The sequence below is a fragment of the Rutidosis leptorrhynchoides genome, chromosome 5 (genome assembly GCF_046630445.1).
Source record: "Rutidosis leptorrhynchoides isolate AG116_Rl617_1_P2 chromosome 5, CSIRO_AGI_Rlap_v1, whole genome shotgun sequence".
NCBI lineage: Eukaryota > Viridiplantae > Streptophyta > Magnoliopsida > Asterales > Asteraceae > Rutidosis > Rutidosis leptorrhynchoides.
In genome coordinates this window covers 410,513,932-410,538,133 of record NC_092337.1, presented here as the reverse complement: position 1 = coordinate 410,538,133, position 24,202 = coordinate 410,513,932, and the positions used below count along the sequence as shown (strand labels likewise).

General features: G+C 33.2%; 3 protein-coding genes across 3 annotated transcripts; 1 reads left to right on the top strand and 2 right to left on the bottom strand.

Annotated features, from left to right (window-relative positions):
* Nucleotides 1-2,670: 2,670 nt before the first annotated feature.
* LOC139850366 (uncharacterized) lies at nucleotides 2,671-7,610 on the top strand. Its single transcript, XM_071839948.1, has 16 exons — nucleotides 2,671-2,764; nucleotides 2,866-2,941; nucleotides 3,445-3,567; nucleotides 3,900-4,257; nucleotides 4,347-4,442; nucleotides 4,535-4,614; nucleotides 4,977-5,052; nucleotides 5,138-5,317; nucleotides 5,770-5,874; nucleotides 5,960-6,055; nucleotides 6,145-6,237; nucleotides 6,335-6,373; nucleotides 6,462-6,503; nucleotides 6,674-6,789; nucleotides 6,892-7,018; nucleotides 7,452-7,610. Exons 1-16 carry the CDS (start codon nucleotides 2,689-2,691, stop codon nucleotides 7,608-7,610), a joined length of 1,842 nt encoding a protein of 613 aa, XP_071696049.1. The 5' UTR covers nucleotides 2,671-2,688.
* A 1,142-nt stretch (nucleotides 7,611-8,752) lies between these two features.
* On the bottom strand, nucleotides 8,753-12,372 carry LOC139848303 (uncharacterized). The gene is made up of 4 exons (XM_071838036.1): nucleotides 11,780-12,372; nucleotides 9,962-10,393; nucleotides 9,166-9,439; nucleotides 8,753-9,029 (listed from the first exon to the last, which is right to left on the bottom strand). Exons 1-4 carry the CDS (start codon nucleotides 12,305-12,307, stop codon nucleotides 8,878-8,880), a joined length of 1,386 nt encoding a protein of 461 aa, XP_071694137.1. The 5' UTR covers nucleotides 12,308-12,372; the 3' UTR covers nucleotides 8,753-8,877.
* A 2,715-nt stretch (nucleotides 12,373-15,087) lies between these two features.
* Nucleotides 15,088-17,883, bottom strand: LOC139847545 (adenylate kinase 4-like). The gene is made up of 6 exons (XM_071837224.1): nucleotides 17,570-17,883; nucleotides 17,117-17,262; nucleotides 16,910-17,029; nucleotides 16,389-16,556; nucleotides 15,620-15,709; nucleotides 15,088-15,319 (listed from the first exon to the last, which is right to left on the bottom strand). Exons 1-6 carry the CDS (start codon nucleotides 17,673-17,675, stop codon nucleotides 15,221-15,223), a joined length of 729 nt encoding a protein of 242 aa, XP_071693325.1. The 5' UTR covers nucleotides 17,676-17,883; the 3' UTR covers nucleotides 15,088-15,220.
* Nucleotides 17,884-24,202: the final 6,319 nt, after the last annotated feature.

Genomic DNA, 24,202 nt, shown 5'->3' with positions numbered 1-24,202 from the left:
GCAGAGGATATTGACGATGTAAATACATAAATTGCAATAAATTATGCAATATTATGGAACCGAAACAAAATGACAAATATTGATTTTTCATATAATCTTACAATGACATCATGAATAAAGATGATGATCTGGAACCAAAATATGTCATTGTATGTCAAAATAGACATGATTGGACTCAATGGATAGGAGCAATACGAGCTGAATTTGAATCGCTCAATAAAAGAAAAGTTTTCGGATCTATCGTTCTCACACCTAAAGATGTGAAACCTGTGCGGTATAGATGGATTTTTGTGCGAAAAATAAATGAGAAAAATGAAATTACAAGGTATAAAGCCATACTTGTAGCTCAAGGTTTTTCTCAAAGACCGGGAATTGATTATGATGAAACTTATTCTCCTGTTATGGATGAAATTACTTTTAGATACTTAATCGGCCTAACAATTTCTAAAAAATTTAGAAATGCATCTCATGGATGTTATTACTACTTATTTAAATGAATCACTTGATAGTGATATATACATGAATATCCGTGAAGGGTTTAAGGTATCAGAAACATGTAATGCAAAACTCAAAGAAATGTATTCAATTGAATCACAACGATTTTTATATCGGTTGAAACAATCGGGTCGCATGTGGTATACCCGATTAAGTGATTACTTGATAAGCAAAGGGTATACAAATAATCTTATTTGCCCATGTGTTTTCATTAAGAAAACAATGTCCAGATATGTGATTGTAAGTTGTTTATGTCAATGATCATAACATCATATGAACAAATAAAGAGATCTATGAAAATCATTCAACTTCTAAAAAAATTTAAATGAAAGATATTGAAAAAAAAACAAGTATTGCCTTGGATTGCAAATTGAGCATATGCCTAATGGTTTACTTGTACATCAAACAAACTATACCGAAAAGATTTAAAAAACATTTTTAAAGACAAAACCATTGGTTGATATATCACTCAATATTGACACTGATCAATTTCATCCCCGTGAAGATCATGACGATCATTACGGATCAGAAGTTCCATATCTTAGTGCAATTGGGGTTATTATGTATTTTACAAATTGTACACGACCTGACATTTGCAGTTAATTTGTTGACAAGGTTCAGCTCAACCCCTGCAAAAAGACATTGAAATGGGATCAAGCAGATTTTTGATACCCTTGAGGAACTGCTGATTTAAAATTATTTTATTCTAACGCTTCAAAACAAAATTTGGATGATTATGTATATGCATGTCATTCATCAAATCCTCATAAAGATAAATCTCAAACTCGATATGTATTCCTAAATGGAGGCACCACAAAATCATGGCATTCTTAAAACAAACACTTGTTGCAGCATCATCAAATCATGACGAAGTGATTGCATTATATGAAACTACTCGAAAATGTGTTTGGTTGAGATCAATGACACAAATCATTATTGATTCTTGTGGACTAGAACATTATAAAAGACCAACAACTATCTTCACCAACAACTATATATGAAGATAATGCAGCTTGCATAATACAAATGAAAGAAGAGTATCAAAAGTGACAGAAAAAAATATAAATGCTGATGAGGCGCCAAAGCCATAGACGGTCTTAACGGTCATAAGTTTGATGAAAAAGAATGGTATGTTGGTAAGACTCAGAAAAGACTAAAAGGAAATAGGAATTGAAACAAGGGTTTGAGCAAACCATGAAGGAGACTGTAGACAAATCACAGGGGCTAAACTTGTACATAAAAGATTTAGATGATACAGTTTCAGATGAAAACCTCAAATTCTTCTCATATACTCAAGATCTCGTAAAAGACAACCAGATTAAAATGAGATACGTTCAATCAACAACTCTGCTGATCTTTATACCAAAGCACTGTCAACCGCTGTTTTCAGAACACACGTTCACAATATTGGCATGAGGCAAGTTCAAAAGATGTGACGACTCAGCGATGTTTACTTGAGGGGGAGTCAACTCTATACTGCACTATTTTTCCCTTGACTAAAGTTTTTATCCCACTGGGTTTTTCTTTAGTAAGGTTTTTAACGAGACAGTACTAGTTGCACTCTAATAAAATTTTGATCATCCAAGGGGGAGTGTTATAATATGAACGTACAAAAAGTCATATGGAGATATGGATGATAAATTTTATAGTCAACTTTGTATAGCTTGCTGCTTGCATAGTAATAGTTTACACTATAAATAGACATGTATGGTAGCCATTTAATGGTGTACAATTTCTCTTAAAATATCAATATCAATATTTCTTCTCTCTTTGTTCTTATATATTGTTACATATTTAAGTAGTTAATAGGCCACTAAAGGTAGTTATAAACTACTAAATTATAACAAATGGTGGATTTTGATTCACTGAAAAATCATGACGCGTACTTTTTTTTTTGTCAGTTTTTTGATTGACGCCTCAAGAACGTCATGGTTAGAGGCGTCAGGACGTCAAATTTTGTACCAACTCACATGTCAACTCAGATTTTGGGCGTTAAAAGGGGGATTTGACTACGGGAATGGATAGTCCAAGAAAAGCTCTTGTGTAAGAAAAATCTTATATCTAGAAGCCCAAAGCCCACTAACTGTAAAAAGCCCAATTTACTACATACACCCTAGAAACCAAGTTTGGCGCCATTTTGTTTATTCATTTTCCCTCCAAATTACAGTCCGACAGCAGGAACCCTAGATCGCCATGGAAGACCAAATTAGAGCTGAATTCAAGAAGAACAACTTCGTTCTTGTTGAAGAAGAACAAATACTTCAGAAATGTAACTAATATTTCCACTAATTTCATTATAAATTATTATTCTCATCTTTAATAATTCGAGCTATTGATTAATTTCATTTTTTTTGTTGTTGCTATAATCAGGTCTTACGTTTTGCATAAATTACAGCCTCAGTCCTTCAGACCTTGTTTCAAGCTGGGATCTGTATTCTATCAACAGGTAATTAACTATGATTTATGAATACGATGTGGCATGAAATATGTTTTGTTACTGTTTGTTATATTTATTTATTTATTTTTTAAATGTTTTGATAATGCTATCATTGCTTTTATTAGGCATTATATCTAAACCTGCTGAATATCTACCACTAAACATTTGTTTATTTACAATAACTAAAAACTCAATAATGATGATATAGTTGTTAAATCAGAAAAATTTAATCAACCTAATACTTGAATTGAAATCATGTGTAACAGTGTAAGCAAGATCAATGTCTTTTTTTTTCGATAATTGTATACTTGAAATGTCATTTAGATGTCCGATAAGCGGCTATGTCAATCTGAAGATCATAATGAGGAAAGGGAAATGTTAAAAGCGTGTGTCATGATGAATAGAATAAGCATAGTTTTAGGCATATTTAGCATTACTCTTCCACATGTAACTAGAACGAGAAACGGTTTATTCAGTATATCATTGTTAACATATATTTCGTATTCTAACAGGCAACTAGATCTAACAGTATCCAATGCTCATATGGATGCATTCCGGCAGCAACTACAAAGCGAACAGAAACAAGCAATTATTGAAAAGGAACAACAGCTACACTCATACACAGATGTCACCATGTAAGATTTTATGCAGTTTGAATCTTGTACTTCTTCATCGTTGTTCTTTTTGTGTCTGGTCCTACAGCATAGCCCTTTGTCAAGAAATAGTTCCGAGTTAAGTCACAATTTAATTAAAAAAAGTAACTTTCCAATGTAGCTCTGCACTTGAGATATGAGTTTGAAGTCAGAGTTGCTGACCTGTCACTTGTGTGTATATGGATTCTAATGTAAATGTAGCTGGTATTTAACAGTTTTATTACTGAGAAATATAAAGTACATCAATAGTTATATTTTCTTTAGGGTAGTAAGATTCAAACCTACATAATTAATGACCCTAAGTATAATGACAGGGATTTCAATGACGATGATGAAGATGTTAAAGAGGTGGTCCCTACCTCTCCTGCAGCACAAACTGATATACAGCTAGAGTTGTTTGATGTGACACCTGTAACAAATGGGAAAATGCATCCGATGGGGAAACCCTCAGACATTGTGACACCTTTTGGGCAACGAAAAGAGAAGTTTGTGATACACACTACCCTCAATGGCCTACCCACAGTTCAGGAGGTTAAAAAGGAAGATGATGAAATGAATTCCGAAGATGATGTCATCAAGAGAGTACAACCTAGCAAAAGGTGTACCCTTGAAGTTGTTTCTTCTAATCCTGCACCAGGATGCAGGTACATGTATGATAGGATAGAAGACAAGGTATTGTAACTTTCTCATGCATTTGATTGATTTTCACTGCCATGATCATGCCTATGTTACTAAAATTTAGAGTTTTTTTTGGAAATTAGTTCAACTGTCTTGAAGATAGAATCATGAAGTTTTCCAAAGCGCTTGTTGCATCTCAGCTATGCGAGGAACTTGTGGATCCTTCAGTTGCTTCACAAGTAAGTTTGTTCTGTTTCGTGATCATCTCTCATCTTATTTATTTAGTGGCTTTAGCTATAATGCATTCGTTTGCTTTTTATAATATGTACAGAAAAGTATATTTGCTGTTGGCATGATTTGCTGCGAAGAAGAAGGTCGTTTGAAGGAAAAACCAATCATGCTTCAAAGCAGGTAAAGATTCTGAGCTACTTATTGCTTTTGGAATAGACCCTTGTAGTGTATCAGTAAGTTTTATCCTTACATATTTATTAGAGATGGAAAAATGGAAGATTGAGGTCATGGTTTAAAATGGGGCTGTGTCGTAATACATATTCTTTTGTGGGGATAAAAAAAGTTGGGTTGACCCACTACTTCTGTTATGTCAATATGATAACATAAACTGCATATTGTTGCATAGGAGGTTTGATTTAGTACACCAACTTGTTTCAATTTTTTCTATAATTTTTTTCCCACTTGACCTAATATGATAAAACACCCCTCTAATTTGTTTTGACAGTTACTTCACGCTAATATGGTTTTACTAATCTTAACAGTGTTGAGCATTCTGGAGGACAACGTGTGCGTCTTGACTTGCAAAAACTGGACCAGTTTTCCATTTTCCCAGGCCAGGTAGATAGATAGAATATAAAGATTAATAATGGTGGCAAAATGAGCTAACTTATATATAATCTCAACACTTGATTGCACATGATAGGTGGTAGGTGTTGAAGGACATAACCCAAGTGGACACTATTTAATTGCAACAAAGATTGTTGATTATGTACCACTATCAGTTTCTGATGATGATGATAAACTTCATCAAACTAAGAGACAAGCTTTGGATCGGGCTAACCAGCCTGCTGACCCATCTGATATACTATCAGATTTATCATTGGTATGTAACCTTATTATCCATGAGAGTACTTTTATAAACGTGTATCAACTTTAGTCCAATATCTGTTTTAGGCAACATTTTTTTTGCTTAGACGAAAGTGTTAAACTTTCAAGTTTGATGATTATCCACTAAACTCTCAACATTCTTGATTTAAGGTAACCTGTATAGTTTACTTAGTCAAAGTTAACTTTTATATATATTTTTTTCATAATTTATTTTTGAGTGGTCCTGAGAAACATTTTTGTGATGTCAAAGTTAAAGATTACTCTAAATAGGAATGTTTGACAGTTTTGAGGTTTTTGTGGGCAAACAAAGTTTGTTACTTGACATAAAGATGGGACCAAAGTTGGCCTCTTTATGCAATTTCGTGCGATTATTTTTACTTTGAAGCTCCTACCTCACATATATCAATTTGAAAATTTTCTGATTTTTTGACACGTCACTTTAACCAGATTATTGCTTCGGGTCCTTATACCACAACTGATAACTTATTCTTTGAGCCTCTATCTGATCTTCTAGCATACGCACAAAGAAAGCAGCCTCAATTACTTGTACTGGTGAGAATTAGCAATTCTCAAACCTTTAACATTTCATGATCCTTTCCTTTTTTAAGAAATTAATGAGTACTTGATTTTTTTGCAGTTGGGGCCTTTTATTGATTCTGAACACCCCGAAATCAAGAAAGGAGCTTTAAACATGACATATGATGAATTATTTCGTATTGAAGTTCTTAGAAGGGTAATGTATTTAAAACTTCTCACTTGCATTTAAATCACCTTTTTGTTGCTATTTCTTTCCTCATTTTAATAATTTAAACATTTCCCTAGCTTCAAGATTATGTGGAATATATGGGTTCTGCTGCACGTGTGGTTCTCGTGCCATCTGTACGTGATGCTCACCACGACCATGTTTTCCCTCAGGTAATTTTTTCAACCACTAAGTTTTTATACAATATTAGGCAAAAATAGAAGCTTGTCACTAAACAATTATGTTTTGTGGTATCTTTTGATTCTGCAGCCACCTTTTGATATAGACGTAGCTGATCCGATTCATCAGGTACAAGCATCTCTTTCTCTCTCTCTCTCTCTCTCTCTCTCTCTCTCTCTACCATTTTGCCAGTCTCATGGTTTTTATGATTCCACAGATTACTTGCATTCCAAATCCAGGAATTATTTCAGCTAACAAGGTAAATTTTAATAAACTCTGAACATAAATGCATCTAAAACATTTTAAATAGAGTTCATTGATTTTAAATCCGTTGGATAAAACACAAGCCGAGTTTGCAAAGTAACAAGTATTTGAGTTTTTACATCTGATCTTTAGTGTAAAGATAGTAACATTGTTCTGAATCTGTAGGTGAAGATAGGCTGCTGCAGTGTAGATGTCTTGAAACAGCTTAGTACAGATGTGGTCTCAAGGGGGATCAAAAATCGCATGAATTCACTAACAAATCATCTCTTGAGCCAACGAAGGTATATAATATATATCACCTTATTACAAATGACATAAAATAAAAAAATACCCCTCGTGTTTTTGTTTTTTTTACTTATTGTTACTTGTACTTGTGAAAACAGCTTCTATCCTCTATACCCACCAGCAGAAGACACCCCTCTGGATTTGTCTCTTGCCCCAGAAGCTCTTCAAATGTCGATCGTTCCCGATATACTCATCGTCCCTTCAGACCTCACTCAGTTTGTGAAGGTAATTTCTACCAAAACACCTTAACGATCAAGGCTAAAAAGTCGGTCTGAGTTTGAGTTGGTTTGACTCGGGCCTGAGTTGGGTCAAAGTCAAAATTGGTCAAATTTTTAATATTTTTTTAAAATTAGATTGTGTGCCCTATATCTATATATGAAATATTTATGTTTTATGTTTGATATATTTATGTTTAATATATACATTATTTGTTTAATTTATTAATTACTAAAAGTCAACGTTGGTCAGCGTCCAACTCGATCGAATCATAATCATTACTTCAATATCTCTTATATGCTTCAGAATTTCTTGCTTTTTCTATATTAACATTATTGTTACAATGTTACTAGAGGTGGTGAAATAGGCGGGTCGGGTCTGTTTGCTACCCTCTAGTTAATCTATACATTATGTAAACTAATATTGAAAGATGTATTCTTAGGTACTGAGCCTTGAGGGAACAAGCGAAGGAGAAGAACAAGTGAAATGCGTATGTGTGAATCCAGGAAGATTAGCGAGAGGTGAAGGAGGTGGTCATTTTGTTGAACTTAACTTCCATGGCAAACCTGACTCTTCTTCTGCTGCAGTCATTCGTATATAGAAGAAGACACCTTGATTAAAAAAAAAAAAAAACTAAAAGCATCCTAGGTTCAGTAGCAAGAACGTTACCAATTTGACTCAAAATATCAAACGTTCTTGCAATATCTCTATGTGGAACAAATTCTAGGACAAGTCTTCTGTGTAATTAGAATTTTTATGAAGTAGTAACTATTATTATATTATGATTTGTCTACAATTTGATCTGCTTTTTTTCACTTGAGTGTTGCAACGTTTATTTTTTTATGTTTGGCATTTCACGATTTAAGTTTTTAATCAACCTATCCTAGTGCCATGCAACTCTTATTCGAATGTAACTTCCTTCGTGTTAGTGTCATTGTTTGTAACTTTGTGTGCAGTTTGAAAGGAGTCATTGTGGCACAAAAGGTAACGTCAATGGGTGTTTGTCTACGTTCCTAAAGTGATCTTCTATAGTTGCGTTCTACACATTATATTTTGTTGTAAAGTAAAAGTTGTTTCTAACAATTGAGTAAAGTTGCGTTTAATAAAACACAATGGTTAAACGCTCAAAAGTTCAAAATCTGATAAATAAAAACATGTTTTATAAATGGGCTATATATAATTCAAGAATGTATTATAATAAAAATGGAGATAATGAACAATTAAAAGGTATTTTAAGTCTAAATAAATCAGCACACATTATTTGTCATCCAGTATTTACAAACCACCACAACAATTCAACATTTAGTGCTGAATGATCCCATTCAGCTCTAATCAAATCTACTCGTGGCACAATCTATCACATATCAATTTGTGTGATGTTAGAACCAACATCACTTTATAAAAATTTATATACGGGTTAATAACTTTAGCATTTGATATATATAGTTGGTAGAAGAAAAGGATAATAATAACATAACAATAGTACAACAATACTAGTTTAACTTTTAGGTTGTCATACTACTTTATACAAAAGACTACCCTCTAGTAAAGATGTGGTTAGTTAACCAATCTGACTGTTACTACTAACTAATAAAACGAGATTTTGAACCACCTCATAGAAAGCATGAATATGAGTTTATCTCGTATGACTTAACGAGGTTCAGGTATAACAACAAAACGAATCATAACAAATCAGGCTTACATGCTCCAAGCTATAGTTAAACTGGTAAACGGATGAGGTTTTTCCTGTTCATGCATGCTCCAAGCCTTAGCCTACGTATATTTGTACTAACTAAAATATCGGCCTCCATCGTCACTTTACAAGGCCTCCGAACCGTAGATAAAGAATAAAATAAAAAGTAAAATCATCACGGCAAACGTTCATACGTAAACACTGTAGTCCTGCCCAGTACAAACAGAACCAAAGACAACTCAATAAAGAAGATTGTGTTTATAAGACTCCGATCCACCGTCCAACCATACAACGTAATCCCTCCAGGATTATTCTGCAAATACATCACTGCACACAAGTTCAACCACTTTTATTAAAGTCAAACGTTGACCTATAAAGTCAACAATATTCCAGTATCCATAATTTAAGAAATATTATTAACCCAACACACGCATTTAACATTGAATGATTATAGTTTGCTTACCGAATGCTTGTCTCCTGTGGTACGAAGACAAATAAGAGGTCACTTGCGTATTAGTCGGAAGCGGGATATAATTCATTGCTTCCAAATCACTTTCAGAAGATACCGAGCTTATCGTTCCGTTAGGAAGTCTCAAATTAGAAGCGTCATCGGGCCCACACGATGCTAACGCGTGCCACCTAGTTGCTAATGCTGCAACGCCCTGAGCTCGGTGCGAAATCTTTGCAGCAGCGTTCAAACACAAAATCACTCCTACAACCTGCGCAATAGACGACACCTGCACGCAAAATACAAATAGATAACGTAAAATTGATGTCATATTTTAATTCATAGTTTCAGATGATCAATTGTACGGAGTAATAAAAAGGGTGGTAGATAGAAACTGCTTTCAAAGTGCTTTCGTTATTACAAGTTGTTACAAATACTCTCTCAGTCCCAGAATAATTGTCCCATTTGACTTTTACAAGTCTTTCTTTCACAAGTTTGACTTTAAATATTTTTGTTTGCTTTATATGATATCTGATGAAATTTATATAAATGGGTTACCTTTTAAAGGTGTTTTCATTAAAATAATTTTCATCAAATATTATATAATTCAAAAAATAAAATAAAATTGAAGTCAAACTTGAAAAAGAAAGACTTCAAAAGTCAAACTAGGACAAACAATAGCATTGTAGTAAGAATTTTTTTAGATAAAACGACAAAGAAGGTGTATTGTCTGGAAGAAAAAGACGGTTTCAAAAATAAAATTCAAACACTACCAAAAATGAAAGCTTTACAGATTTGGTAATCAACTTACAGCAAAATCGCCCCCGTTTATGAAAGTTACTTTGTCACTAAACTCGGTTACTTGAAATAGCATTGCGAACTGGCTGAAAGTGACAACGGTGAACACAAGGAGAAGAAAAATTCTGAACCTATGACTTATCTTTGATAGATCATGTCGTAAACGAGCATGTTCCTCAATAAACACGAGAACATCTGTTTCTGTTTCTAATAGTCTCCCGTAATCATCAAAATGGATAATTTGCAAATAACAAACTAAATGGAATACGATACAAGATGATAAATAGATAAAGGTTACGTAAGCCCAAGAGAAGGTTTGAGCAACAAGAATGCCGAATGAACTCCACCATGAATGATGGTGCATGTACATAGCACGAACGAATTCTCGTATGATCTTCAAGATTATACATGGTAGGACCCACAATACTAGCAGACGTATAGATTCCTGTTATAACAGGCCAGAAAAACTTATCAATAACAAACCTTAATCTTCTCTTCGTTCCTTAAAATTAACTAAAAAACACATATTTGAAGCCTTCAAACTGTTACAACTAATTACCTGAATTTAATTATTAATTAACTTACTTATATGACAAACAAATATCATGACTTTGAATCTTTTATCTTGTGTACAATGTATTTACTAAATGAATCCTTAAGAATATAAACCTACAATTGGACTCTACAACCAGATTTAATACAATTTATTATGTTATATCTTATTCTGATTATGTGGTATGTAAATATAATAGAGAGATCATAGGCTCAATAGTCAAAACCGCCTTTTCAGGGATGTAAAATTTGGTAAAACTCGGGAAGTACTTAAGTGGCGAGTTCTTGGTTTTAAGATCGGTCCGAGTACTCGGTTCAATTACTCGGTCAAACTTGGGATTACTCGGCCAAAACACGGAATTACTCGGCCAAAACACGGTCAAACTCGGCTAAAACTCGGGATTACTCGGCCAAAATGTTAGAAATAGAGTATGATTTGACTGTCCGGATTGATTCTTGAATCGTGTATTCAATTTCTCTATAAAGTATTTCAACCCAACGATTGCCTTGGTTTCACGAAATCTTTACAGGGATAAGACAAGAATGCAATTAGTGTTTTTGGCAATGAAATCACTAATCAATATATCAGAGAAAATATGTGTTTTCTGCTATTGTTTTTTTTTTTTTTTTTTTTTTTTTTTTTAATGCAGTATGCAAAGAAACCGAAAATAACAAGAACTGATATATTCGGCAATTACAATTTGAAAATATGTAACCTTTCATTTCGGGCGGGGAAAACGGTTATACCACTTGAAAGGATGTAACCTTGGACCCCGCAAGGGAGCCCCCTTGACGCCCGAAATTACGCGACAGTTAGTAGCCAACTCTTACGGGCGCGTACTCCACACTCTCCGAACCCGTTGTTAAGTATAACTAGTTAACCCTTGCATTCAAGTAAATCGCTTTTATTTAAAATGAATGTTGGATGACACTAAAATCACCAACACAAAACACGGTCAAACTCGGCTAAACTCGAGATTACTCGAAAAATCGGTCAAAGTCAAAGTTGGTCAACTCCCGAGTACTACCCAAAAAGTGCAGACCGAGTACTCCCGAATCGCGAGTAACCTTGCACCTTTTTTATGTCATGAATAATATAGATGCAACAATATGCGACAAAATTAGCAAGAATCAAAATTACAACTCCTCTAGTTCTGTTACACTCATTGTACAATAGAACAAGATTGTAAAAGCAATGAAACCATAAAATTCCTTGTGACCCATTTAATTAATCAGCAAAAAAAAAAAAAAAAAAAAAAAATTCAAAACATTTACTTACATTAATTTTCTGAATATACTCGTTTGAAAATCTATCAACATGGCCACTGTACTGATCAACAAACAGAAACTTTCTAATCCCATATTTCCTCAAATTATGTGAAAGACACAAAAGAGCAACAGCAGCCAAACAAGCATGTGAAGCAACAATAACAAGTTCAAAACCTTGGATTTGGTACAGTTCACATGTCAAACAGTTGGTGGTCAACAAAAGTGTAACCACAGGAATTGAAACCCCAATTACCAAAAAGGTGATCCAAGAAATCACAAATTTAAAAACGGAAGATTGATCAAAACCCAACAAAATTAAATAAAGTTTCAATCTTTGAAGGGTTCTGTCAAGATGGGTTTCTTGATTTAGGGTTTGGGGTTGATTTTGAAGTAAAGGGGTTTTGATTTGGGGAGATTCTTGTTCTATTTGAATTTGGGAGTGATCTGACATTTGACAAAATAAATTTAAATAAAAAAAGATTAGTTTTTTTGTATGAATGTAACTGTATTTTGTATTCTGGTTATAAATGGAAAGCATCTACACTTTTGTAGAGTTTAAATTGTTGGCTACTTTTAAAGAAGAAAAATTAGACATTGCTTCAATCTTTTGTGTTGAATCTCGTGGGTTTTTGTTTTTAATTATTTCGGTGTTTATAAAAAACTAAGTTCGGGGCATGATTTGCCGATTTGGTCTTGCTTGCAGTAAAATAAAATAAAATAAAACTTCAGATTTTATTTTCTAAAAAATTATTACAACGTCACATAACAGTAGTGCAATTAAATGCAAACATACTATTTCATTTTCTTTTCTTACTTTTTTTTTTTTTTTTTGGAAAAAACATATAACATATAAATAAATAAGAGAATTGATGATTTAGAGCGTTACAAGGTGACATGTAGCAATCTTCTGTTCAAGAAACTACACTAGCGTTTAACATGAAACGCCATTAAGACGATTACACAATACATACAATGGTACATTGAAAAAATCGGGAGACAAACAACACTCCCAACCAATACTTAATTGTTGCTTTCTTGTTGAATTGTTGTTGTAACCATCACCAAGACCACCAAACCTCAAAAAACGTCATCATCGAATAGAATTCAGCAAGCACGACCCTCCCTCTCAGCCAACCTCAGCCTCCCAAACCGTCAAGAACCTGAAACAAATATGCATGACGAGCAAACCAAGAACACCGGCCTCAAGAACGCATCCAGAAGACAATAGGGAACCCCTGATGGCTAGCAAATCCAAGAAACCCAGACAATCACTTAGACTACCTAGCCCGCTAAAACACGACCCTTGGATAATCAAGAATCAACTGGAAGAAACCCCCAAACGTTGAACTTTTTGGCGCTTAGCAGTTCAAACAAAACCGTTAAGCAACAGCACCAAATCGGTCCGACCCGCAACTGGTGACGAGGAAGATGGAACGATGAACCCATACCAAATAAGCAACAGCAACAGGAGCAACAACGGATCAGTAAAAAACTCAGCCCGACTACACAAATTCCGGTCAAGTAACGAACCAAATCCAAGCAAACCAAGAGGTTTTATTCATTTTCTATACAAAATACTACGGAGTATCAAACAAATAGAATTTTAAAAATAATAGTCCGTATTAGTCTACCAACAAATTTGAATATTCTCACGTACACTATTCTACGTATTCGCTGTTGTAGAATCCAAATAGAACACCGCTTAAATGATACAGTAATTATTTATACATTTTTTTATACATTCAACTCAACATTTAAATTAATAAAATTTAAAAACAAAATATAAATACATGCTACGAGTATTACTTATGTGGAGTATTAATTGTGAATGAAGTATCTTATGCAACCTTCTCTTTAAATTTAATCCATCATTAAATAGAAATAAATTCGTGAAAGGATTATGATAAGGATGTAATGATGATCAAGTATCTATTGATGGCGTATGCACACAAAAATGCTTCCTGATTTTTTCCCGTCCAACAACTTATTTCCATCTGTTACTTTAGGAATGGCATAATGGTCTTTACCTAACTCTCTCTGTGTGTGTGTGGGGTAGGTAGGGGGTGGGGTAACATAACACATGTCATTATGGTATATCTTTGTACAACTGTATTGGAGAATGATTAAGGACTTGCTTACTCTACATCATTAAGGCCTCAGCCATTAGCTACTAATGTATACTCTACCTTTCCACCTTGTGGCCCAACAAGCTACTATACAAGGTAGTGTAAAGTAGTAAACATAGTAGCTTTTCCTTGTTCAGGTTATCCGGAGGGAACGAGTATTTTTATCTAGATGTATGTGGCCTTAATCGATTCTCCCGTGAATGTTTTAAACACTTAGGTTGTCCATCACATCTAGTAAGGTTTGAACCCAAACCTCTTGAGAGCATATCGTTATTGGGTTGTCTCTGTGTAGATATGTGTTTTGCTAGCTCATATGATTGTATAGTTAGTCCAATTTTCGTTATAATAATTGTAACACCCCACTAAACCATTTTGTAATGACTAATCAGCTATAACATAGCCAACCCATGCTTTCTTCCTTTTTAACAAAACATCAATGCACTAATTCACATTTAGAAAGGTAGAGAAAGTCTAACATACTCTCAACTTGCAATTAAGTTAACTTATCGCAATAATAATTGATTAATAATCGACTCTGTGTACCAAACATCATCAGAGACTTTCGACTTGGAAAGCAAACTTATTATCAATAAGAGGTCGTTTAACGTTAATCAAATCGGTGCTTTAGATTAGGTATTTATTACTTGTCCTTATTCAAGTGTCAAAGAGTGTTTTTCATTCTTTAGAAGGCATTTGTTCTTCGTTTTTCTATTGCAGTGGTGGTAATAAGAAATTGATTTTAGTTACAAAGGTTTCAAACTCGCTTTACTCCATAAATGGAGATGGAGGTTTTTTCTAATGCGGATTCCCTTTGGCTTCGGATCATTAAAACTTTTCATTGAGCAGATAGGGTCTTAATTTTCAGTTATTAAGTTTAAACATTTCTGATTCGGTAAGTTGAGAACGTTATTTGGCCCAATATTCAGTTCGTCTCCAGTGAATTCAGATAACCTTTACTGTTCACTTCTTTAGCATTTCAAAAAGAGGGTTCTTTTTTATAGTAACGCCACAAAAAAAGTATGGTTCTTGATACAAAACAAAGCAGCCCATAAGTTCCATTTGACCGTTGTGGCTTGCAAAGTCTGTTAAAATATCAGTATCAGTAGTTCAATGTAAATTGAGGTAGCAGTATAACATAAAAGAGTTTTATTCTGGTACAGTTTTACGTGTCTCAGCAACTCAAGCAGTTGCATAATGGTTGCAAAAAATGAAAATTATAACTTCAATGTTGAAGCCGATCCGATCCGATCCGATGTTATATCGGGTTAGATAACGTTAAGATGATAAAAACAAACAAAAAATAAAAGAAAACAGCTTTCATTACATTAAGACAAAACTTTTTGAACCTCAACAGTCACCTCCTTTGGGGGCTTTTCAGCAGGAAGTTTTGCAACGACGCCCTTCTTGTTGTAATAATCTATAACCTGCAGTCAACACACAATACAAAACCGGATGATTTTTTTTGTTTAACAAAATCACAGAGCAACAACAGACATATATCTATATGAGCTAAAATGTGGGTCCCATCATGTTCCAATGTGGTGATAATGGAACCAAAACTACATCTTCTAGGACCTAACAACATAAAAATGCACATGCATGAAAAAAAATCTGTATAACGTTGCACCTAATATCAATGTAAAACAACTAAATTGTTGTAATAATAATCAGAATACAAAATCATGTATGATTTCTCAAGGAAAGTCATGTAAAGAAGCACTTACAGGTTCTGTCTGGCGGTGAAAAGCCTCTAGCCTGGACTTAAGAACTGCTGCAGTATCATCTTTCCGTTGCATTAAAGGCTCTCCAGTAACCTAAAAGAAGAACAAATCACCCCGTTCAATTGTAGCTCTTGTTAATATCATCTTTACATCATTGTGTAGCTTTTGTTAGTACAATTACTAAATAGGATACTATCGATTAAGATGCAATTAAACTTCTCGTTTTCACGAAACTTACAGGACCAAGGGTTATCTAAGCCATCTGATCAGAAAATTAAACACTTTTCTTGTGAACTATTTCCTAGTTAAAAAGTTAGCTTTCTACATGTGAATAAATGAACAACATTTTGTAGCATCTGAATACTATTTGTAAGCTCAAAGGCATTGCTATCTTTGTTTGGTTTATAAAGGTACATACATACACACACACACACAGGGCAATAAACATAGTTAAAACATCTCCTTAGAAATAATAAACTTGATATTAAACAAGGAAAGGTTTTACATGCTATTCAAACCACTAAAAGTGCAGCACCTAGTTCACCAATTAACACATAACTCGAAGTAGTGCTACCTTAAAGGATGACAACATGAAGATTAGCACACCCAAATCAATATCATAAACAATATTGTACAGTTGACAATTCACAATAGGTACCTATGATTAAAAAAGTTCTTGGAAAGAAACCTTCGCTATATTAATGAGTTCTCAACCATTAAAATGGTTATAATTTTCATGAGATGTAGGAAGTAAAGTATATTTTCAGCTTACATCATCAACGCCGGGAACCTTGGGTGGTGCAAACTTGGTGTGGTATGTCCTACCACTTGAAGCATGGATCCAACGGCCAGTTATTCTCTCCTCCAAGATGGAGTCATCAATTGCAAAATCGAGCACCTTATCAATCTTGGTTCCTTGTTTCTGAAGCATCTCATCAAGCTGTACAAATAAAATATTAACGGTCAGAAATTATTCACTACGGCAATTAAACATAGTGATTGACATAACAGTATTTTAATTCTTGAAGATGACAGTGAATTCGAATCATCAAAATCGGATAATCAGCTGTAATAATCAGGTTGTAGAAGATGGTGTCAGATGTTTAGAGTTGTAATTAGTGTCTGAAAAATCTAAAGGCCTCAAAATTACCATACTTTGTTGGATTGGGTGATGTGCAAGGAAATAGTAAAGTAACTATATATCTCATTCAATAGTTGTAGAAGATGGTGTCAGATGTTTAGGTTTCATATATAGTCTAATGATGTATACGAAAGAAGAAGAGATTAAGCAACCTTCTCTGCTTGAGCAACTGTTCTGGGAAAACCATCAAGAATGAATCCTTTTTGACATGATGGCTTCTTCATCGCTTCATCAATGATCCCAACCACCAAGTCATCAGATACTAATTCTCCCTACCAAAAATTGCAAAAAATAAAAAATGAGTTTAGTCCTACCAACTATAAAACATGTGTGTAAACATGGTGGTATAGGAAGACTACCTTCTCCATGGTTTCCTTGGCTACAAGCCCGAGTGGGGTTTTAGCTGCAACAGCTGCTCTCAACATATCACCTGTTGCTAAATGACATAGGCAGTATTCATCCTTAATTATAGGGGATTGGGTACCCTTTCCTGACCCAGGTGGACCTACATTTCATTCACATCTCTCATAAGCATTTCATCGAACACATGGATGGCAATAGCCCGAATTTTGTTAATTATACGAAAAAACAAAATTCATCAAAAAAGGTTTGAAATTGAGACCGAATTTGAAGATAGGAGATACTAATATCACCATACTTTAACTTAGGAATGACAATAAACAGAAATTAACGAAATTCAATCAGAATTAGATGCAAACAATTGCAGATCTCAAAGAACAAGAACCCTAACACAAGTCAAAACCCTAAAAATGGAAAATTGAAGTAAACAACAATAATAATAAGAATAGTACCGATGAGAATGAGGCGTTTATCCGGCTTGGATGAACATTTGAATCGGCGGAGTAGTTCGGTCATGATGTCAACTGAAGGTACATCTTCTAATGAAGTGCTCGCCATTTGGTCGTTGCAGATGAACAACGTTTGATGAAAGCGGTTTTATATAGGGGGCGGTAGGTGCACCCACCAAACACCTTGAATATAATTAATTTAAATTTAAATTAAAAAAAGAAAAGAAAAAAAAAGAAAGAGAATTGGAAAAAGATAGATGTAGAAAAGTTGATGCAAAGTAAAGATATAAAGATGAGGAAGATGAAGGCGGGTTTTTCAAAGCTGTGATCGACAAAACCACACCTTTTTCTTTTGCTTATACAGTATTTTGTTTCTTTTATTTTTGTTGTATTTTGACAAAATTAACGAGAACTTTAAAGCGAAGTATTTTCGATAGAAAGATGAAAAATAGGAACACAAAATACAAACAAAATTACGGCAATGTTCGGGACCAATACACAGACACTACAAAGACACGGAACTAAAGCTAACTAAAACTGAGTCTTACATAAACAAAGTCAATAGGGTAACCGAAAGGATCCCGAAACAAAAGATACAACTTGCGAACATCTAACGTAAGACAATCAAACCACATAAAAAATAATCTAGCTAAGACAAATTCGATCCAAACAAACACAAACGAACCAAACTAGTCATTAACCCCTTTACCTTTCTGACTCTTAATGATCATTTAACAACCTTGCCATCTCCTTTCATTTCATCCGCCAAACAAAAAAGATAATAAGGACGCTCTTGGTCCAAAGACAATAATGGTATTATTTGTTTCAACAATAATACTAATCCATTCATGTTCGATGATTCTTTTTTCAGGTTAATTGCAGTTTGTAGTAACTAATGTTGTTTGAACGATTCTTCATTTGAACTCAAGCTTTAGTTGGCTCTGCTCGGTGACTTTGTTTTACGATTTATTCGAGCTTCTGATTACGACTCGATGGTTTATTAGATGCATATTGAGTGATTTTTTGCTCGGGTTGGTTGTAGTTGAGGTGGTTGGTGTCATTTGCATCCATTTGATTATATGACTTCATATATATTTAGACGATGATCTAGGTATGGTCAGATTCTTGAAAGGTTTCTATTGCGGTTTCATTTATTGTTTTTAATTGTTTTGTATTTGTGCAATGATCTGAATTGTAGTTTGGTCTAGTTTCATTTGATTGTAAAATAAATAGCATGATCTATTAATTATTAATTAATAAGTATTTTAGTCAATGTTGTAACGCAATTAGATCTTCAAGATCTATTTTAATTTAAATTCTAAGTTTTTGTCAAAAAGAAAAATCATTTTTATTAGAAAAAACTTTTAAAATAAAACACAAAAAACTAAATTAAAACACCTAATTGTGTTACAAATATTTTGAAATCATATATATGAAAAGATGATATTTGTTACATCTGTTGACCTAGACCTAGACCTTATGTAATCCAATACATTAAGCAAATGGGTGATGATATGTACACAACCAATTTTTACAAATACAAAACTAAACATGCTTTACAGTGTTGTACAGTACAACACTGTAAAACATGTTTGGTTGTGTATGTGTAAAAATTGGTGTACATATCACTTCCCTAAGCAAATACACCGATAAACAAAATAGATCAATGCATGTCGTACAACCACGAAACAAACGATGTACACCAATTATACAAATCAACATGTGAAACACACCGATCAAAGACCCCAATCCCCAATATGCACCAAACCTACGTCCCAGGATCCCAAAGATCCAAACTCAACCAAAGAAATCGAAAGATGCTCACAACGGCCACACTAACCAAAACTCGAACAAGGAGTCACCCAACTTACTCTCAAACAACTCCAAACCACCAACATGAGCAAATCAACATGCTATAATTTACTGAAATTTAGTCATTGTTATGTGAAGATCTGTTCCCTTAAATTGAGCAAATATTAATCACTACTTATGTGCGCACCAAGTGCTTGTTAAATTGCTTAGTTGAAATGTACACCTAAAATGTCCCTCTTTGTGTCTTATTCTGATTAGAAATTTTGTTTTTGTAGGTGCATTGTATTAATATGTAATTATAGCACACTAAGGTCATTTGCTTAGCATTATGAAACCATGATTCTCAGAAAGATGGTTCTGTTCAAGTTAATTATCTAGTTCATGTACAAGAGCTTAAGCCTTGGGTACCATTTAGTCAAACTCTAGCAATCCAATGGAAAATGTTGAACAAACGACATGTTTTCTTTCCCCTAATGTCATTGATTCCACAATCGATTTCAACAAAACTTTCGTACTTCCATTAACTTTACGTAGAGATAAAAAGGATTACGATAAGTTTCAGAAGAACTATTTGGAGTTCCACTTGTACCAGGCTCGAAAGGATAAGCCTCATGAAGATGAACTATTAGGGTCAGCAATAGTTAATCTTGTTGATTATGGGATCGTTGACAATGTACTGAATCTTAGTGCCCCATTCATCTGGAAAAAAAGTTCCCAGTCTGTAGCAGAATCTGCTTTGTTTATTAGTGCACCGTTGAATGACAAAGATGAGACTAAAACATCCGGGAGTAGCTTTTCAAAGAATCAAAGCAATTGTCATTGGATAAGTATGGACGAGAATCTGCATCAGAAGTAACAAATGAGGAGAATGAGGAACTTGACATAGTTGTTTTACAGATGATGAAGGATATTATGTTCTCTTTACTTGTTACGTACTTAATTTTCTAACAATGAAACAGACGTATAGAAGTATGATATTTTATTTTTTTTCTCGTTGTAGGTTATGGAACAGTTGGTTGGTAGACTAGATGTTGCATTAAAAATGGGCAGGTTAATTGAAAATGGTTATGGGTCTGGTTGGGTCAGGTGACATGGAATATTTATTTCGCCTTTCAATTTGTATAAACTATTAGTGTGACAACCCGGAAATTTTTGACCAAATTTAAACTTTATCTTTAAATGATTTAACGTTTCCGACACGATAAGCAAAGTCTGTAAAACCGAATCTCAAAATTTTTGAACTATTCAAGTACCCTTCGGTTGTTCTCAACGATTCGCGAACCATTATATGTAAATAGATACATATATATACTATAACTTGAAAACGTAAGAAAGTTTTAATTGCATGATACCGTACATTAAACTTATTGGTTTATATATCTATTTGAAAATATATGATTTCAAGTTATTTAGTAAATGATATTAACATTCGATTATTGATTCGATTAATATTTAGATAAGTTAACTAAAACGTTTAAGATGAACCAGTAAAACACTAATTTGCTACAGTATTTTTGAATTGCTACAGTACCCGAAAAGCTACAGTGTTTTCGAAAATCACTATTTGCTACAGTAAAAAACTTGCTACAGTAATTTTGCTACAGTAAACACTATTTCAAAATGAAAATGTATATATGTATATGTATATACTACGAGATGATGATTTATAGAAGTAAATGACCAAAACACTCGAAAGTTTAAGATACACTTTGAGTGATGTAGTTTATTGATAATTTAAGACTATATTTTAACAAAGGTACGAGTCACGAAACGTAAAGAGCCAGTTTTCTCAGCGTACGTGATAATGCTAAAAACGAACATATATTTCATAGCATTATTCCTCAAGAAAGACAAGCTTTTAGTTGCAATTGTTCTATTTACAAGAGATATTCGTTTAAATAATAAAAGGTGAAGACAAAAGACAGATTCGACGAATTGAAGACGCAAACGACCAAAAAGCTCAAAAGTACAAAAGACAATCAAAAAGGTTCCAATTATTGATAAGAAACGTCTCGAAATCACAAAAGTACAAGATTCAAAACGCAAAGTACAAAATATAAAATTGTACGCAAGGACGTTCGAAAATCCGGAACCGGGACCAGAGTCAACTCTTAACGCTCGACGCAACGGACTAAAAATTACAAGTTAACTATGTATATAAATATAATATAATATATAATTAATTATATTAATTATATATATATTATATATATATAATAAAAACCGTCGGCAGCAAGAAACTCCAAGGGTGTGAGCTGTAAATACCTCTCCGCGACTCGCGGAGTTTTAAGGGCATTTTGCCGCGAGTCACGGAGCCCCAAAAATCAAGTCTGGCTATAAAGCCAACCGAATTCTGATCAAATTTCATATCTTATTTCTCTATCTCTCTCAATATATACGATATATATATATATAATTTATATTTTAATTTTAATTTTAATTTTAAATCCTAATAATAAGGGTATGTTAGCGAATGTTGTAAGGGTGTAAGTCGAAATTCTGTCCGTGTAACGCTACGCTATTTTTAATCATTGTAAGTTATGTTCAACCTTTTTACATTAATGTCTCGTAGCTAAGTTATTATTATGCTTATTTAAAACGAAGTAATCATGATGTTGGGCTAATTACTAAAATTGGGTAATTGGGCTTTGTACCATAATTGGGGTTTGGATAAAAGAACGACACTTGTGGAAACTAGATGATAGTGTTCCAAATGAACATATATTTAGTAGCAATATCGTTCCAATATGTAAAGTTTTTAAATGTAATTTCCTTATTTTTAGTTGTAATAGTTAAATAAATAAGTGCGAAGACGAAAGACGCAAATCGCTCGAAAATGAAGATTTAAAGACAAAAACGAAGATTTGAAAGACCAAAACGTCCAAAAAGCTCAAATGTACAAGATACAATTCAAAAGGTTCAAATTATTGATGAAGAACGTCTAAAAATGACAAGAGTACAAGTTACAAAACGCAAAGTACACGATATAAAATTGTACGAAAGGACGTTCGAAAATCCGGAACCAGGACATGAACCAACTCTCAACGCTCGACGCAACGGTGTAAAAATTACAAGTCAACTATGCACAAGAATAAAATATAATATTTAAATAATTCATAATAAGAATAATATTAAATAATAAAAAGTTGTTAATTGAGCATAGTTCAGGGGTCGTAAATGAAAATTTGAATTCTAATTTTCCTATAAAAGGAACGATACGTTCGATGAAGAGGGAGGAGAATTTTTATCCGATCTTTTTTTTCTTCGATCAATTATCAATATCAATTATCAATATCTATATTCTATATCTCTATCATAATGTTAATGTAATAAGATATAACAATAATCTTAATTTTAAGTTTAAATTATGATAATAATAAGATTTATGATAGAGATCATTTGAGTGTGTAAGTCGAAATTCTGTCCGTGTAACGCTACGCTATTTTTAATCATTGTAAGTTATGTTCAACCTTTTTACATTAATGTCTCGTAGCTAAGTTATTATTATGCTTATTTAAAACGAAGTAATCATGATGTTGGGCTAATTACTAAAATTGGGTAATTGGGCTTTGTACCATAATTAAGGTTTGGGCAAAAGACCGACACTTGTGGAAATTGAACTATTGACTATTAATAGATGGGGGGTATTGTCTAATTGAGTGACAACTCATTGGAGTCTGTCGAACCTATCTTCAAATTAATTAACCTAATAATTAATAATGATTATGGTTGTCCTATTTAGTGACGTTCATATGGAATCTGTTATAATCATTTAATTAATCAATTGGGTTGGGTAATTGATTATTCATTCTGATCAAGTGGATGAATTAATATTCATAAACTAATTAAAACAGGGGTGGATTACATACAGTGATAACTGGTGTAATTGTTGACAGAAGTGATAACTGCGTCATAGTTTAAATCCTTAATCAGTTGGAATATTTGACTTCGGGTATAAGGGTAATTTGACGAGGATACTCGCACTTTATATTTATGACCGATGGACTATTATGGACAAAAACCAGATAGACGTATCAAATAAACCAGGACAAAGGACAATTAACCCATGGTAATAAATTAAAATCAACAAACATCATGATTACGGAAGTTTAAATAAGCATAATTCTTTTATTATATTTCTCATCGTATCTTTATTTTTCTGTCATTTTATTTATCGCAATTTATTTTACGCACTTTAATTTTTGTCATTTATTTTTACGCTTAAAATCGACAAACCGGTCATTAAACGGTAAAACCCCCATTTTATAATAATACTACTACTTATTTATATATATATTTTTATAAATAAACTTAATAATATAGCGTTAACTTCACCAGCTCCCTGTGGAACGAACCGGACTTACTAAAAACTACACTACTCTACGATTAGGTACACTGCCTATAGTGTTGTAGCAAGGTTTAGGTATATCCCATCCGTAAATTAATAAAACTTGTGTCATATTTTGTAGTATTTTGTATTAAAAATAATACTATTTCGTACCCTCACGCTACATCATCAAGTTTTTGGCGCCGCTGCCGGGGAGCGCTAAAACGCTATATTTTTAATTATAATAATATTGAAATAAAATATAATAATATAATAATATTGAAATAGAATATAATAATATAATAATATTGAAATAGAATATAATAATATAAAAATATTTAAGAATCTTTACGTAAATTTTTAAAAAAAAAAAGTCGTATTTATTAAATACTTCAGGGGTATATTATGTAACTTATAATTAATAATTGCTATCATGTCGCTTTCATGTGAATAGTAAATTAATTAATTTATTTTCATTTACTATTCATGAATAGTAA

What these genes read in the sequence shown, in the direction of transcription:
- LOC139850366 (XM_071839948.1), top strand. Translation starts at nt 2,689, where the DNA reads ATGGAAGACCAAATTAGAGCTGAATTCAAGAAGAACAACTTCGTTCTT. An exon ending in TACTATCAGATTTATCATTG is followed by an intron (nt 5,318 to 5,769) that starts GTATGTAACCTT and finishes CACTTTAACCAG; the next exon opens with ATTATTGCTTCGGGTCCTTA. An exon ending in GAATTATTTCAGCTAACAAG is followed by an intron (nt 6,504 to 6,673) that starts GTAAATTTTAAT and finishes CTGAATCTGTAG; the next exon opens with GTGAAGATAGGCTGCTGCAG.
- LOC139848303 (XM_071838036.1), bottom strand. Translation starts at nt 12,307, where the DNA reads ATGCTTTCCATTTATAACCAGAATACAAAATACAGTTACATTCATACA. An exon ending in AGTATATTCAGAAAATTAAT is followed by an intron (nt 10,394 to 11,779) that starts GTAAGTAAATGT and finishes CTGTTATAACAG; the next exon opens with GAATCTATACGTCTGCTAGT. An exon ending in CCACAGGAGACAAGCATTCG is followed by an intron (nt 9,030 to 9,165) that starts GTAAGCAAACTA and finishes ACTTGTGTGCAG; the next exon opens with TGATGTATTTGCAGAATAAT.
- LOC139847545 (XM_071837224.1), bottom strand. Translation starts at nt 17,675, where the DNA reads ATGGCGAGCACTTCATTAGAAGATGTACCTTCAGTTGACATCATGACC. An exon ending in CAGTTGCTCAAGCAGAGAAG is followed by an intron (nt 16,557 to 16,909) that starts GTTGCTTAATCT and finishes TTATTTGTACAG; the next exon opens with CTTGATGAGATGCTTCAGAA. An exon ending in TTCACCGCCAGACAGAACCT is followed by an intron (nt 15,320 to 15,619) that starts GTAAGTGCTTCT and finishes TGTTGACTGCAG; the next exon opens with GTTATAGATTATTACAACAA.